The 15,471-nt window shown below is 35.1% G+C and overlaps 1 protein-coding gene across 5 annotated transcripts in view; it reads right to left on the reverse strand.

The window, feature by feature from the left end:
* Positions 1-629: 629 nt before the first annotated feature.
* Positions 630-15,471, reverse strand: part of PPFIA1 (PTPRF interacting protein alpha 1) — a 51,877-nt gene continuing 37,035 nt past the window's right edge. For 2 of the 5 annotated variants that reach the window (XM_065755029.1, XM_065755028.1), the window contains exons 20-28: positions 11,386-11,467; positions 11,070-11,270; positions 7,804-7,979; positions 7,625-7,722; positions 6,517-6,692; positions 5,942-6,010; positions 4,549-4,714; positions 3,333-3,403; positions 630-2,102 (exon numbers count right to left, since the gene is read on the reverse strand). In XM_065755029.1, the coding sequence (XP_065611101.1) occupies positions 3,345-3,403; positions 4,549-4,714; positions 5,942-6,010; positions 6,517-6,692; positions 7,625-7,722; positions 7,804-7,979; positions 11,070-11,270; positions 11,386-11,467 (1,027 nt within the window). In that variant the 3' untranslated portion in view covers positions 630-2,102; positions 3,333-3,344. Of the gene's footprint in view, positions 2,103-3,332; positions 3,404-4,548; positions 4,715-5,941; positions 6,011-6,516; positions 6,693-7,624; positions 7,723-7,803; positions 7,980-9,579; positions 9,607-10,172; positions 10,236-11,069; positions 11,271-11,385; positions 11,468-15,471 lie in introns of all 5 variants that reach the window. The other 3 variants (XM_065755026.1, XM_065755027.1, XM_065755030.1) reach the window with 3 other exon arrangements.

Here is a 15,471-nt window from a genome sequence, read left to right on the forward strand (position 1 = left end):
AAAATATAAAAGTCTGCCACTTATCAGGCAGCAACACAAACAGACACTCATTACTGAACGACATTTAAAGCACTGATCACAGTATTTCCATCCCAGGCATTGCACATCCTGCTCTGGATGCAGAGGACATGACAAAATACACTTCGATTACTCAGCAGGTTTATTTTTGTCTTCTCTTTTGCACGAGAAGTGCTTCACAATGTATCTTCATTGAAATAAGCAGCCCTAGTATGACCCAGGCTTTCATCCGTCCCCTGGACTCCTAGGCTTCTCCCCAAATAGCACTACTGTCAATTTCATTCTATTAACAAAGCAACTGTTTAACAAAGCAACTGTTGCTGCTATATAGGACAGCTCTTCAATTTTCATCACACAGACCAAAAGACACTGAAGTTATATGAGTTTCAGTCGGAGGGTGTTGTGGGGTGAAAAAAACAAACAATAAATCATAGCTCTAAGGACTGGAAGTAGGCAGTAAAGCCCACATTTTCTTCTGAAAACTGTCAAAAAAACCCTCCCAATACAAACTTGAACAATTCCCAAGAGAAAGACATTTCTCATGTAAAAATCTTTCTACTGGAACAGAGAAAAAATCTTCATGTGAAACAAGATCTACGGGGCAGCAAAAAAATCATTAAGATGCTTTATTGACAAATATCCACTCACCTTCAACTTCAAAAAGTATCTGCCTGCGTACAGTTAGATTCTAGCTTTTCAATAGTGTTTTATTGGCAGTGGAAAATGCATCAGTACTTTATTGAAAGAAAGCAATAAATAATACTGTGATAAAAATAGTTCAAAAGTAGACTGTACATATTGTTACATAATCTGAAAATACACAAAAGATTATTAGAAAAAACAGAACAGTAACAATGAATTTGTTTTACAAGCAAGTTAAAAGTGGAAAACAAAATAAGAAAAAAGACATGCTATATATATATTGTTGCATAATAAATAATGCACCATCTGAACAGATTCTTGCTGGCTTTTTAATATGCCATTTACAAGTGTTGGATACATTTTTCTACTCATACAGTCCAAAATGGCTACAACCATTCAAACTAAAGTCCAGACAACTCTTTAGAACAAGTTTACAAAACACAAAATATGATTTACATAAGAAAAGTAAGGCCTTGATTAGGAGTTGCACTGCATTAGTTCTCAGCACATTGTACCTTCATTATCACTTTGATGTGAGACTGCAGTGCTTCACGACTGGTCCATTAAAACTACTTTTACCAGCATCTTTCCACAAGTGTTTTCAGTCACAAAGACCTAGCACAAAAACACTCTCTGTGGCCTGTGGATTATGACCAGGAATTATCACGAAGTCTATCTTCCTCAGTTAAGAAAAACAGTTCTCTGTTTATGGCTTGTTCTCAGTCACTGTGAAGATATGCTATACAAATACAGCAGAGACAGAGTTATGACCGAGTCAATCACTTCCAAAATGTGTTCATAGTGTTCTAGTTCTTCCCAGCTTTCCAAACAAGTTATATTTTAAATAAAGACAAATTCCCACTACTCGACAACTCCTTTGTGGAAAGGTACACTTCCGAAAAGAAAAACAATTATGTACCATACCTTCAACAACAACACAGGCTCGTCTGAAAAAAAGCTGGACTTGTTTTCAGATCTAGCTAATATTTCCAAAAGACAAAATATATACTGCTCGGTGTCATTATACTTTTACAAAGGTATTAAAATTCTTTTCACCTTCAGTTTCATTATTAAAAAACAATGATAATTACAGTAACTGCATAATTTACAAAAACCCTATATTATTTATAGGGACATATACATACAAGCATTACAGTACATTCAGTTGGAAAGACTAAAATTAGATTAAAAATCAGCAATGATTCAATTTGTAGACTGAATAGAAACAGAAAAAAGTAAGTAACTATATAAATGAGAAGGCGCATAAATATAAGAAACATTTAGATTCTAAAATATTTTCTCTATAGTACTCATGACTTTATTTGCTAATTAAAAACTCTTTAATAAAATATCTCAAAGTGTCCATTTAACAAGTATTAGCAGGTTACGGTTTCCAAGTGTTCAAAATGCTGCATATCACCGGTAGAAATAGTGTGGGTAAACTGCAAAATAAACACACATTTTGATTAGAACAAAGCATTTTTCAAAGAACATTTGCTAAGTTCCTCACAAACAACTCAGAAGTGTAGCAGTCATGCACCCAACCATTGCCATGCCACAACATACACAATTTCATTGCAAATCATTCATTTCAGTTGCAAAGTAAAAAGCACGTGACGTCAGGTAATTTACTTCCCAGATCCTCATTCTAGGCCATCTGGATTATAATCCTTTCACAGTGTTTCAGAATTTTCAAGTGTGTACATGGGTGAAGACTCTAAACTTAAACCATAACCCCTGAGATTACATATACTGACAGATCCACATAGTTTGAGTTGCTGATAACTCTTCAGAGCTAAATCTGTATATGTGAATAGGTTCAGGATTTGAAGAAAAGGCAGCCACTATACATGAGCTGGTAGGAGTGTTACTGGTGAAAAAAGAGCTGTATGCTGAACAGAGAGGTGGACAACGTACTGTCCATAGATTTCTGCTAGTGGCAGCAGAACATTTTTTCACTGGATTTCTTCTGCATCCAACGGTCAAAAATGTTAGATGCCAAACTTATTTCACAAATGAGATTGTTAGCTGAGACAATGCAGCAAGGCTGATGAGGAAATATCAATCCAAATCCTCAAGACAGAACTGACTATCCTATTCACTAGTTAGAATACACCCAATCTGTGTTTAAATATCCTGTGTTATCAAGCTGCTTCACTGTCAGCACCATTCCACACTTACCCAAATGTTACACTACAGGTAACTAAATCCAACCAAACTCAACAATCACAATGGTATGGAGCATCTGAACTGGAAAACAATGTAGCTATCTCATAAAAAATCAACATGGAAATATACTTCAGTATATTTGACCAAGCAAAGATTAAAATCTGAATCACAGTATCTCAAACTGAGTTTTCTTTCCACTGTATCCCTAGAATAGTTCCCTTCCTCCCCACTTCTGCTTGTTGTTCCATTCCACCTTTGACTTCAACACTTTCTACAGTTATTTCACATGCATAATCCTTCCTGAGGTTTAAAAACCAAGAACTGAGGAATAACAGTGTACAAAAGTAAATACTCAAACTCAGTTGTCTTTCTAAGAAATAAGCTTTGGACTTCAAACAATCTACCCTGCAAATTGAAAAACCTTTTAAATTAGTTCTAATAAAATACCTGGCACTTTACTCATGAATAGCTGCTTTACCATTACACCTATCAACTTTACTCACCAGGAGAAGGCTTTAACAGGAGTAGGTCCTTACTGTAGCAGAATCCAATCTTTGTGTTCCTGATACACTGCCTATTTCAAGAAGCATGGGAAAACATGCAGAACACAGCATGCATGTTAGTTTTCAAAAAACATCACAGCAGTGTGATTACAGCTACCACACTCACTCAGCTCAATGGTTACAAGTTAGAAAAGCTAAATTTATTGTACAGTTTATATATTAATCATTTCTAGTCTCTGTGACTATTGAAAAGAATCCTAAAAAAACCTGCATGGTGATTTTTTTTTTTTTTAATACAGTAAAGAAGAGGTGTTTTAATGCTAAAAGAAATTTATACAAAGCTTTTTCCTATGAATTCTGGAAGGTATTTTGTGCTAGTGAAGATCTTTAATGTGAACCAACTCACATTTTAGGTAGTAACATCAGGTGTAAAGGTTTCTTTGAGCTTTACTTCAATACACTTCTCAGAACTTGAGACAATTCTGACAGACTATGAAGAAACTCACCCTGTCTACTCCAATTAAATAGATTTTCAATCTATTTTTCACTTGTTTTTTAATAATAGTGAGAAATTTATTCTCCTGGTATTAGATACTGCTTTTAAACTGACAATATAAGTAACAGGTGACCAGGTCTCACTTCCAAGTGTTGTTTTTTTCTCCTTTTTTTTTTGCTCCCTCTTTCTTTTATGTACTGAGAGAAGAGACATCCATCCATCCAAATAAATCGTTCTAATCGTTAACTAATACAAATACGCTCAGTAGTTATATGACCAAGAGAGGGGAGTGGGGGGGAAGAAATGCACCTTTAACTCAAGTTGTAATTCTCAAAATTATCTGAGAGTGCTTACTCATAACATTTACTGAATGCATTTTACTGCATTTCCAATGTGGGACCAATTACATTGGCCTAATTGGTACTAATTCAAAACCATGCATCACGTTACAGGACTTCTAAATGTCATTTCATTTTCCCAGTTTAAATAAAACTTCTGAAATATAATTAACATTATTACTCCAATAAAGTAAAAAGAAACTCTTTATCTAGTACATTTCCTGAAATTATAAAGCACTCTGTGGTTAAACAGTGTTACAAATGCAATCATGCACAAGGCAGATGCTTTTATAGAGCAAAAAAAAAAGCTAATTTGAACTTAATTTCCCTGTAATCTCAAGCAAGGAAGTGTATCATGCTTAAAATAATACAAAGTAAATACCATCAATCTGCATCTTCTTTGGCTGCATAGAGGGTGAAGACATAGAGGTTGTAACTCTGAAATTTGCAGGAAGAGTCTCTGCTGATCCAGCAGCTAAACCTCTTATGTCCTTTGGTCTAAACTTCTTTCTCCATGAAGGTGCTCGCCTAAAGCTCTTATCATCATCCTGTTAAATTGATAAACATTAGCAGTTCAAAAATTTAGGATTGTTACTCTTATTAAAAGGATTACTGACAATTTAGGTAAGTATACCATAGCTGAAAGACTTAATTTTCACAACAGCTCAGGTGCCATGGATCACTGTTTCCAACAATACGTGCTCGTTTGCTGGAGTGTAGGCTCTTCATCTAAGGAATTATGCAAATTCATGTGTTTGGCACAGAGGAAACCCTTGTAGTTCAAATGTTTTTACTTCATGATTTGTAGTAATTTGTGTCAAATCAGCTAAGAACAGTTGAGATGAAACGGATCGTATCATAAAAGCTACTTAAGAACACTTCAGCTTAAGCTGAACAGTTTATAACTTTGAATTTTGTTTTACAGTAGTGACATTACAGCAACAGCAATTTCTCATGATACAAACTGCAAGTAATCATAGTGAGGAGAAAAAACTGTAGTAAATACTCTTTAGATTATTTTTTCTGCATCTTTCAGAAATATCACACTACACTTAAATGCAGCAGTTTAAATCACTGCCAAAAATGCCTTTTGCAGTGAATGTCAATGCACAATATCCATTGTGAATCTTCACTTGCCTATTTCACTTTTAGGAACAATTCTATTTAAAATTAGCAATCAAAGGGTAATGTATCACATTTTAGAATTAAAAATAGGAGACAAGTGCTATCATGAAAGATCTTCATGATTAAAATATTTCTGCTGCTCATTGTAACCAGAACACAGTAGAACACCCCTCCCTCAAAGCTCCATCTCTTGCAGAGAAAAATCACTATGGAAAAGTAACTCAAAACTATCAAGCTGTTTTCTGCTGATATTATTAATTTCATTGTACAGAGAGATACAAGGCTATCAGATGTGCCATAAAAAGGCTATAACTAGTCTAGTTTTATATCTTTATATTCTGGCATCCAAAACCGCACACGATGCTTGAGGTGAGGCTGCACCAGCATAGTTTCTCATACATAGCTTGCAATGTATGAGACCTATGCAAACTACAGATGAACCTGCAAATCACCTCATGCTTTCACATTCAAAGTTATCCTACGAAAACAACAACTGTTGTGAATTCATAAATTCACACAGAATTTCCAATTCCAGTTTTCGTCACAATTCTGTCAATAGATTGATGAAGGTCAAGCTACATTCTTTGACTTCAGGAGTTCTGATAAACTTCCTACAAACATAAAACAGCTCAAAAGCTTAAGAAACTTACTTCATCAAGTCTTCTGTCAGTGCCCATTACAAGAAGGTTATTAAATTCCCTCTCCAGAACAGCACGAGCCTAAAATTTACGGTATGAAAGAAAAAAAACTGATAAACTTTCATGAGCCTGTATTCCTTTTAAAATATAACACGAATTGTTGAAGATCTTCTCATCAGAGTATAATTAAACTTGAAAAGTAACAGCAGTTTAACTTTTGAAGTTGTAACATGAAAGGTCACAATGTCTTGCTTAAACCTACTTATTTGAGAATAGATCTAGCTAACAACAAAAAATGATACGTTTTACACTAACATTAAGATGGGATATGAGGAAAAGTTACCAACAGCACTCTTTGTTCAAGCAGATTTAACAAATGGAACAGTCACTAAGTAGAAAAAAGTAAAGCATACCTCTGTTTTTTTCTCTTAGCAGGAAAAATGATTACGAATAACTTTCCATTTCCAATGTTTCCAGAGCCAGGAATAGAAAGACATGCACTTCTCTAAGAAAAATAGTCACTGCCATTTTTAACCTTTCTAGAGGGAAAAAAAGTACCCATCAACCGTAATGCAATTCTTGCTTACCTGTGTGTTCTGAGTTGGTATTTGTAATAAGAGAGCTAACGCATTGTAATCAAATGTTTCATCTAAGGCCACAAGTGCACCATGAACTCCGCTCTCTACAAGGTTATTCGCATATTCTTTGAGACCAATGGACAATACCCAACGGATCATTCTATCATTGCTCCAGACAAGGACATCTGTGGAACAAAAAAGTTATTTATACAATGCAACTCTTCTGAACACAAAAATATAGACCTTTCTCATTCTGCATGCTGGTGTTGGGACTGATTTTCACCTATGCAGAACTCACTGTGGTTGATGCTAAGCAGTAGCCCTAAAGGAATTCTGTTATTTAACATTTAGGGTGCCAATTAATCTGCCCTTGTTTTTTGGGGTGCATGAGATGGTCTGAATTGACAACAAAACTTGATGTTTTGACTCCAATGGACCATTTCCAGTCAGCAGTTTTTTCTACATCCATCAGCACTAGATCTTGCACAATCTATCTCCTCTCTCTTCCTACAGAGGGAGATTAGTCACCATTATTTATGAGAAAAGTACAGTTAGGCAAGTGTTCACGCAGGTGGGAGTCAACACAGATCTTGTATTTCATACAATCACTTTCAAGTGCCCTACCTTACCCAGAACAGACTAATTTTTTTTTGTACTCAAAAGTCCTATAGCAGTTAAATGCACTTCCTATAGAAATTGAACAGAAAATATTTAATACAGTGTTTGATAATCTTATTTTCCTTTACATTCCAACAACATTCAATTTAACAGCATACACTTTTGTATACACACTACAACAACTTCCAGCAACTCTAAGTGGAAAGTAAATGTATTTGAATTTTGCTGAAGGGTATTCACACTGTGACAGTTCAAAGATCAACATTCTGTCAATATATTCCCACCTTTTTCTAGGAAAAAATTACAAATATCAAAACATCAATTGTGTTCTTATTAATAGGTTCTTGGGTTTTGTGTTGTTGTTACTTGTTTTTACACTACACAGCAATTTAACCAATCCAAACTAATACATTTGAGGCACAACAGTGGAAGCAGGATGGATTCAGACTGAAGTCAAAACACCAGTCATTAACCTTTAATTTAATTACTTGTCACCAACCTTTAATTTCAGATTGGCTTTCTTCTCTTTTTCTTTCAAGTTCTTTTCGGTCATAGTTCAGTCTTCTTAGGCACATAATTCCACATTGAAAACTGTTTCTGTTTAAAAAGGGAAAAAGTTATTAAAAGGTAAACAAAACACTTGCTGTAAGTGTTTGGTCTCCAACTTGGAGTATTTACCTGTGAAAGCTGTCCACCATTTTAAGTTGTCCACGTAGATCTTTTTTAGTTAAGTGATCCAGCATTCGAGCATCAACAAGACATTCCATGAAATAGCTGCGATACTGAGGGAGACCCAGACTAGGCAGCCATTCATTGCCAATCCACTCATGGTTCATATCACCATATGCTAATGTCTGTTTTTAAGAAGTAAAACATAAGCTTATTAAAATGAGAAATAAAGGGTATTTTTAGAAATCATACTTAAGAAATTTTTCTTAAGATAAAGCAATGCTTATGGAATGTTTAGCTGATGAGGATAACTACATCAAAAGTATTATACAGTAAACGTAGTTTTTTGAAGAAGCAATCTTCATGAAGAAAAGCAAGTTCTGACAGTCAGATAGTAAGCAAAACTGCCCTAATGTATTTCCCCTTAAAGAGTATGAAAAAAAAATTCCCAAAAACAAATTTCACTTAAAAATGACTAAGGTGTACACGTTTTAGTTAGCAAGAATCCCAGAACTTCATTTAGATAAGCTGAAAATACTATGTTTCTTGAAAAGGTAAATTTACTACTTCAGAACCAGTAACTTCAACTGCTAGCCCTCATTACAGGGCTAGACTCCATATGGACTTGACCTTCATATAGACCTGCAAATCACCAAACATTTTTTTGTAGAATGTTTCTGAAAATAAGTGAATTTTAAACTAGGTATCTAATCATTCATCAAGCAACAAAAACCAGCAGCTCTCTTTTTTCAGGAGAGGTGGCAAATAACTTATTTTTACTGCAAAAGTAAGGGTTTTCTTTCTTTTCCAGAGGAAGTATCTTCTAGAAAGAAGTAAGGTGACACGTATTTCTTCATGCCAGTAGTAGATAACACATTGAAAGAGCACATGGCTCTTGTAATAGGGATACAACCTATGGTTGCTAACATTGACAACCCGCGAACAAGCAACTTGAGAAATAATTAATGGGACTTGAACAGGTTTAAGCTGGAGGGGAGCCAAGCAAGAAGAGACCATACCGTCCAAAGATATAGGTCACAGGCAAATCCTGAGTTGTTTCTATGCCTGAATAAAATAAACCTGAACTTTCTCAATGCCTGAAAATACAATTAGGATTTGTCACAACTCGAATGGAAAACAATTAATCAAGGAGGATTACATAATTAGAACACAGAAATCTTCTTAGTTGACTAGGCTCAGTATGAAGTGCATCTATGATGGTGGCCAGGTTGAGCACGAACTTTTTGCTCACAACAGATACTCTAGTTCAACTTGCATCTCAAAGAGCCATTTCACCATCAAAATATTCAAGGCTTTACATCATTACATTTCAATTTGATCTAGTATGTTAAACTATATATAGAATACCACAATGCTCATTAAGAATAAGCAACTAGATTTTGGATATTCAAAAGCTTGAGGACAAATGTTTTTGAAAGGTAATGATAACAAAGCCTTCTGAATAGTCTTCCCCTATCATTCCTATTAAAAAATACCTTTTACACAACATTTTGTTCACACTGTGTAATAATAAAGTAGTTTACAAATTTCTCCTTGATGAGCCAACAAATCTTGTGAGCTCTAGAAATCATTAACGCTTCTAAATAACCTAAATGTAAGCGTGTCTTACAACTACATACGATGTAAGCATAGTTTCCCTCTTTTTCAGTCCCCATGCTATGCCAAGAGTCAACAAATGAAATGGCAATCAAGGAAAATCAGATTCTTTTGTGCTAAATTATGACAACAGATTACATGTAGTCTATATTACATAAAGTTTCCAACCTGAGCCCAGCTTCCCTCCTCATCTTCCTGTTAACGTGGTTAGAAAAGCAAAAGAACACACGTATTAGTATTTAAGTTTAGTAATGAGACAAAAGTTAAAGATGCACTGCAAACTCTAAGTCTACTGCATACAAAAGAAATCTACGTAGTGCAAGCATCATGCATCGTGAAAAATACACAAGACACTCATTGCCCCGTAAGAATTTGGAAAACCCACCTACTAATTAATATTTCAAGATTATTTCTGCACAAATAAATCAATTTATCTCTTAGTTAAATCAAGTGAAAGCTCTTTTTTTTTTTTTTTTTTTTTTTTACAGATTCTAGAAAACTTTTGTTATTTTGCTTGTGTGGTATTTGATTTTCGTTGTTTTTTTTTAAACAGTTACAAATGTTGATTTTTTTCCCCATCTGGAAAAAAAACCATCAATACTTAAATTACAAGGTTAATGATTAGAAGATGCCACAATGCAGAACTGTAATGCATTAATTTTTTTTAAAGATAGAAAGATGACCAAAGGGCCCTTGGTTCAGTAGTTCAAAAAGTGGGAAAAGCACTCTAAGGAACAGAAGTGGCAACACCATAAACTAACCGTTTGTTGTGTGGCTGTAAGATTTTCCATTTCTTCATGTGTTACCCAGACATTTCCCGTGGTCTAACATGACCCCACAGTGAACCAATCACATCCAATGAAAGGAAAGCAGTAACAAAGAGGAAAGGTTGCAGAACGTATAAGCAATCGGTACATATAAGGAGCAGGCATGGGCAAAAGCAATGGTTTCTAAAGTTTTAAGTACAGGTAAATCTATCTAACATGACAGCATAGAATAAAAAGCAATTAACACATCACTTTTCTTCAAAGGTATTACAAAACTGAATGCGATAAATAGCTTTCATTGATGTAATTAGTGGACAAACATTTGACTGCTCCCTAATAAAAAAAATGTGTTTGTAGTCTTGTACATAACCCCAGAAATACCAAAAATAACTTCAGATCAAAAAGTACACAGACTCGGGAAAGAGAATTCACACCAACTTTCAGTGCTTAAATTTAACATCGCATATAGAAACGGGTGGACTCCTAACTTCACATAGTCTGAATTACTATTCCAAATGAATGGCCTTAGAGGCTTTTTAAATCCAAGCATGCATTTTACTATTAACTATTTTAAAAATTTCTCTACATATATTGTACGTCATCTGTATTATGCTCTGTTCTGAGGCTAAAAAGCAGAGACAAATAACAAGTATTCTAAGTATTTCCGATTATATAACTATACCGATAGAAGCTGGCCTTAAGGAAAGCACCACTTTTACCTAATGTCCAGAAAGGAAGAAATATTTCTTTTTGAGTCCGGCATTCTCCCTGCAATTTAACACCTCCAGAAACTCCGTGAAGTTCAAATCCTTTCAGTTACATAATTATGAAAAGCAGATTTAAAATTCCCATAATTCTGAAAGATGTCTAGTGTTGGATCACTTTCCTTACCGTCCTTGAGGTGGGAGGGGCAGACGGACTTGTTAGTGACATAATCTCTTGAATGGCCAGTCTCAGCTTCAGCCTGTGCAGGGGATTACTAATTCCAATTTCACGCTGTATTTCTGTATCAGACAAGGCTGACATGATAGCACCACTTTTCACATTTGCTCGGCACGCAGCCACATACCAGGCTGGCATCCCTACCCACAGCTGAAATGCAAAAAAGGAAGTAAGCAAATCTGGAAAACACTCCTGGCACCAAAATCTTACAATTCCTTAAAAATCAGTGTATTCATTATTAATCTATTTTGGAGGGACTGCTTACCTCCAACCACACAACTACTGTAGGTCCATCCCACTGTGCAAAAGGTAAACCTTGTCTTCTGGCTTCCTCAAGCAACTCGTGCCTATGATAACAAAAAAAGTTATTAATAATAAAAACTAGCATAAATAATGTAATTCTAATACTGTATTTGACTGGCTATCTTTTTGCAAGCAGTCATTTTTCTTCCCTTCCCAGCCTTATAGGTACAATGATATAACCACTAAGGCAGTCACAGAAAATAGACAAGGACTACATAACAATACAATCCAAACTGGACAGGAAATTTCTGTATGGCAGAAATGCTGGGTCTTGCCTTTAAGAAAACTAAAGACCTGTCTCAAAACACTACTGACACTCAGTCCAATGCGACCACCACAAGATGGAGACGTCTGACTTAACTGACAGTCAGATTCTTGATTGCTGCAGTTTTCCAGAACCTCCCAGTAATTCAGCTAAACACGCTACTCAGGAGTGAAATAAATAGGAGGAGGAACCATCACATAGCTGGTCACAAACAGCCATTCTACTGTACCTATTTTAAAATCCAATAGTGTTGAAACACTGTTCAGCAATTAGCAGCTCTATAGTTAGATTTCACTAACAGAAAAGACTTTAGAAGCTAATACTTATTTGTATACTTCCAAAATACACATATCTCTGAAGTAAAAACAGATCATCTGTTTTCCTCCTAGCACAGGACATAGCAACTTAATCCCACAAATCACCAGCCCTAAACACATTGCTTTGCTTTACTCAGTATTTTTGTGCTCTAATCTTTAAATAACAAAGATTCTATGAAACATTGCTTGGTAAGAAGATAATGAAATGCTTAATGCTGTGTTTGCCAGAAAGGAAATCTATGTTGCTCCAAAGTGGTTAAACTCTGAAATTGGTGGTTTTGTTATTCTTTTGGCTAAGTACAGAAACATGCAGTGAGGGAGGTGCACCAGTGACAAAGAAGCACAGATATGCTCAGAGAATCCCTCGGATGACCTCAGGCAGGCATGTGAGCATTGCCACTCTCCTCTTGCTGGCTCAGAAAGCTTTCCGGGGGCACTGCAGTTCAGAGAACTGCAGCAGTAATATTTTGTCATTTCAACAGCCTCCCTACATGGTTTAGTTTAACCATGAAACAGTGAATGATTCAGAAATGAGCACCGAAAGAGTAAGGTGAGGTTATGAAGCAAACTTTAAACTCACAATCAAATTTACTGAATGCAGAAAACAGTTGTGTTGCTGGTAGAAAACTTCCTTATTTTTCCACTTACCTCCATCACAATAATGTTTATAGGAAGTTTACTCACAAATTTACTCATAAATTAACGGATTCAAAAAGTAACACTTCCATGAAGCAGAATATTAGCTGCAGAATATTCATATACAGTAAGAGATAGAAGCTCACTTAGATGGAAAATTATTAAACTGAAATTTCAAGGCATCTCTTGGGAAGAATCAAAAAGTAGCTGCTGTTGGCAGTTATAAGTAATGCATCAGCATTTTGCCTACAGCAGGGAACTTCATTTTTCCAAAAATTCTCTTCCAGCTTTACCAGAAACTCACTGTGCTCCAGCAATGCACGATCAAGCTATATAAAAAGCACAACTGACATACCAATTTAGTTCCACATCATCCAATTAGACTATTAAAAAAAGTGCAAAAATCCATCCTCATTATCTTTATTACTGCAATGACATTTGCAGTGTTAACAGATGGCAGATATATAGTCACCACCTTGAAACTTGAAACATAAGAGTTCTCAAAGGGGTAGCTGACTACTGGAATAACATTTAAGTAACAAAATCAAGCAATAGGTATCTAAAATTGGTTGAATGTCACTTTGAATGGGAGACAAAACATGCTTAGGAACTTTTTCTCAGGAAAGATACCTTAAACTGACAGTAGCCTTCCTTTCTATTTAATACAGCATTAAGCCTATAATGATGACAGAAAGCACAAATGCAGTTGTGGCAAACAGCATCAGCAGTACAGCTCACAAAGATGAACAGCATGAACACTAAAGACAAGTCACGTTTAGTAAGCAAAGAGCAGCACCACTTTTAAAGAAAGGCATCTACCTTCAAATTGAACTGTCATACTATCAACTATTCCCAGACAACTTTCAAGCCCCAGAATACAAAGTTTCTACTAAGACTTTGTATTTCCATTGTAAAAACAAAAACAAAAAAACAAAAACCTCACACCATGCAAATTATGACAAGACATACAGCTAGCATTAAGACAACACTGGATATATTTGAGCAACAGACTTTCATGGCAAATTCTTTTGAATCTAATCTCCCTTCTCATAACTAGACTTCTTTGGAAAAAAGTTAGCACTCTTCAGACTAAAAAAATCCAAACAAGATTTATCGTAATTTCACAATAATCCTAATAAATCAAATATAAACTTACCCTGATTTTGCACTACCACAAATGGTAAACAAAAGGAAAATAAAACAATAAAGAAAAATATAAAACTAAGATTAAACTGAAACTGAAGGTGTACAAAAACAAATAATGCATATCATTTAATTCTGTCAATATAAAGCTTCATTAGAAGAGACACTGAATACTGCCCTCAGCCTTTTTGTGTACCTGCTGCTCTCTACAGTACTACTTGTCAAAGATTTCTCATCAACACAAATTGTAGGTACTTTACTGTGAATACACGTATACATGTATAGCTAGCAAGGTAATTTCCAACTGTCAAATATATATGCTTGCACTTCAAGCAACCAGCATGGCAGCCATCAAGTATACTTTATATATTGGTTCTAAACATATTCCCTCCTTCAAATATTTACTAAGAAATTCTATGACCTGCTTGCAACTGTATTTTTTGTAATAGTAAGTTAAGACAGCATAGAATGATCTACTCTGGAATTCAATCTGTCGCTAGTGTTGAGAAAAACCTATACTGTTCAAAGAACAGGCCTACCACTATCTGTACGTGACCAGATTAAAACAATTTAAGCAAGATGTGGTACAGCTTTAAACCTCTGTAGAAAAAGCAAAATATTACATTACAGTAATGTGTGATTGCCTTCACTGTAATAGTTTGAAGAAAAACAGCTGAGCCTACTGTTATGCAAACAAAACCACATTCCATTCTGGCTTTGAAAACCAGCAGCGTGTTGGTTTTCATTAGTAAAGTGACCAGGCATGATTTTTATTTGCTAATAGAACTTAGGTACTGCAAGAAAACTCTTTTGCAAAGAGAAAATTATCACACTGTCACTCTAACATGCATTATTTAATCTTCAGAAGGCAGATAAAAAAGCACAACATTTCTGATCTCAGACAGCTTTTTTAGCTGCGAGTACTGACAGCTGGACAGAATAAAAGCACCAGAAGTATAAAGTATATGTCTAAGCTTTGGGGGAAAAATGCAAAGAATGCCTGATCCTACTTATACTATTCAAGTGTCTCCTGTATTTACATAAAAACGTCAAGTCAAAACTCCTAATAGCAATAACTACTCTCACTTACATTTTGCTACATCTCTTTTAAGTCAAGGAATAACGAGACATGCAGTAGGTACTCAACAGTGAGCTTTAAAGATCTGCTTGGATACATTTGGAAAAAAATCTCATTACTAGGAAAAAATAACTGCATATCTAAAAGGTGTCTTAGAGGAAGTAGAGTCAGTTCATTAAACAGAGGAAATCAGGAGTATATGGTGGAAACAAAGATTTAACTGCTACAATACTGAGCAAAAAAATTCAAGATAATCTTAAATAGAAGTGGAAAAAAAAGCAACCAACACAATTAGCAACTACAGCACAAAAGGAAACTGGTTCACAGCCACTTGTTACAAAGAAACAAGCCAATACATACAGAAGAATGCCCTGTAGTGAACTTTTTGTGCATTCATACTGCACTCCAACAACAAGCAATTGTCAAAGCACTTTAGAAAGTCTTCCAAATGAACCGAATTCAAAGCAGGAATTAAATAAAATACTGCAGGAGAGTTTGATAAGCATCTGCTTTTAAGCAACAAGCATTCACCAATTAAATTCTTTCCAAACTTACTCACACTACCACTAATGAACTGGAAAAATTAGTAAAAAGAAAAATAATAATAAT

This window comes from Cyrtonyx montezumae, unplaced genomic scaffold (genome assembly GCF_038088225.1).
Source record: "Cyrtonyx montezumae isolate F1298 unplaced genomic scaffold, pur_monq_1.0 scaffold_10, whole genome shotgun sequence".
Taxonomy (NCBI): domain Eukaryota; kingdom Metazoa; phylum Chordata; class Aves; order Galliformes; family Odontophoridae; genus Cyrtonyx; species Cyrtonyx montezumae.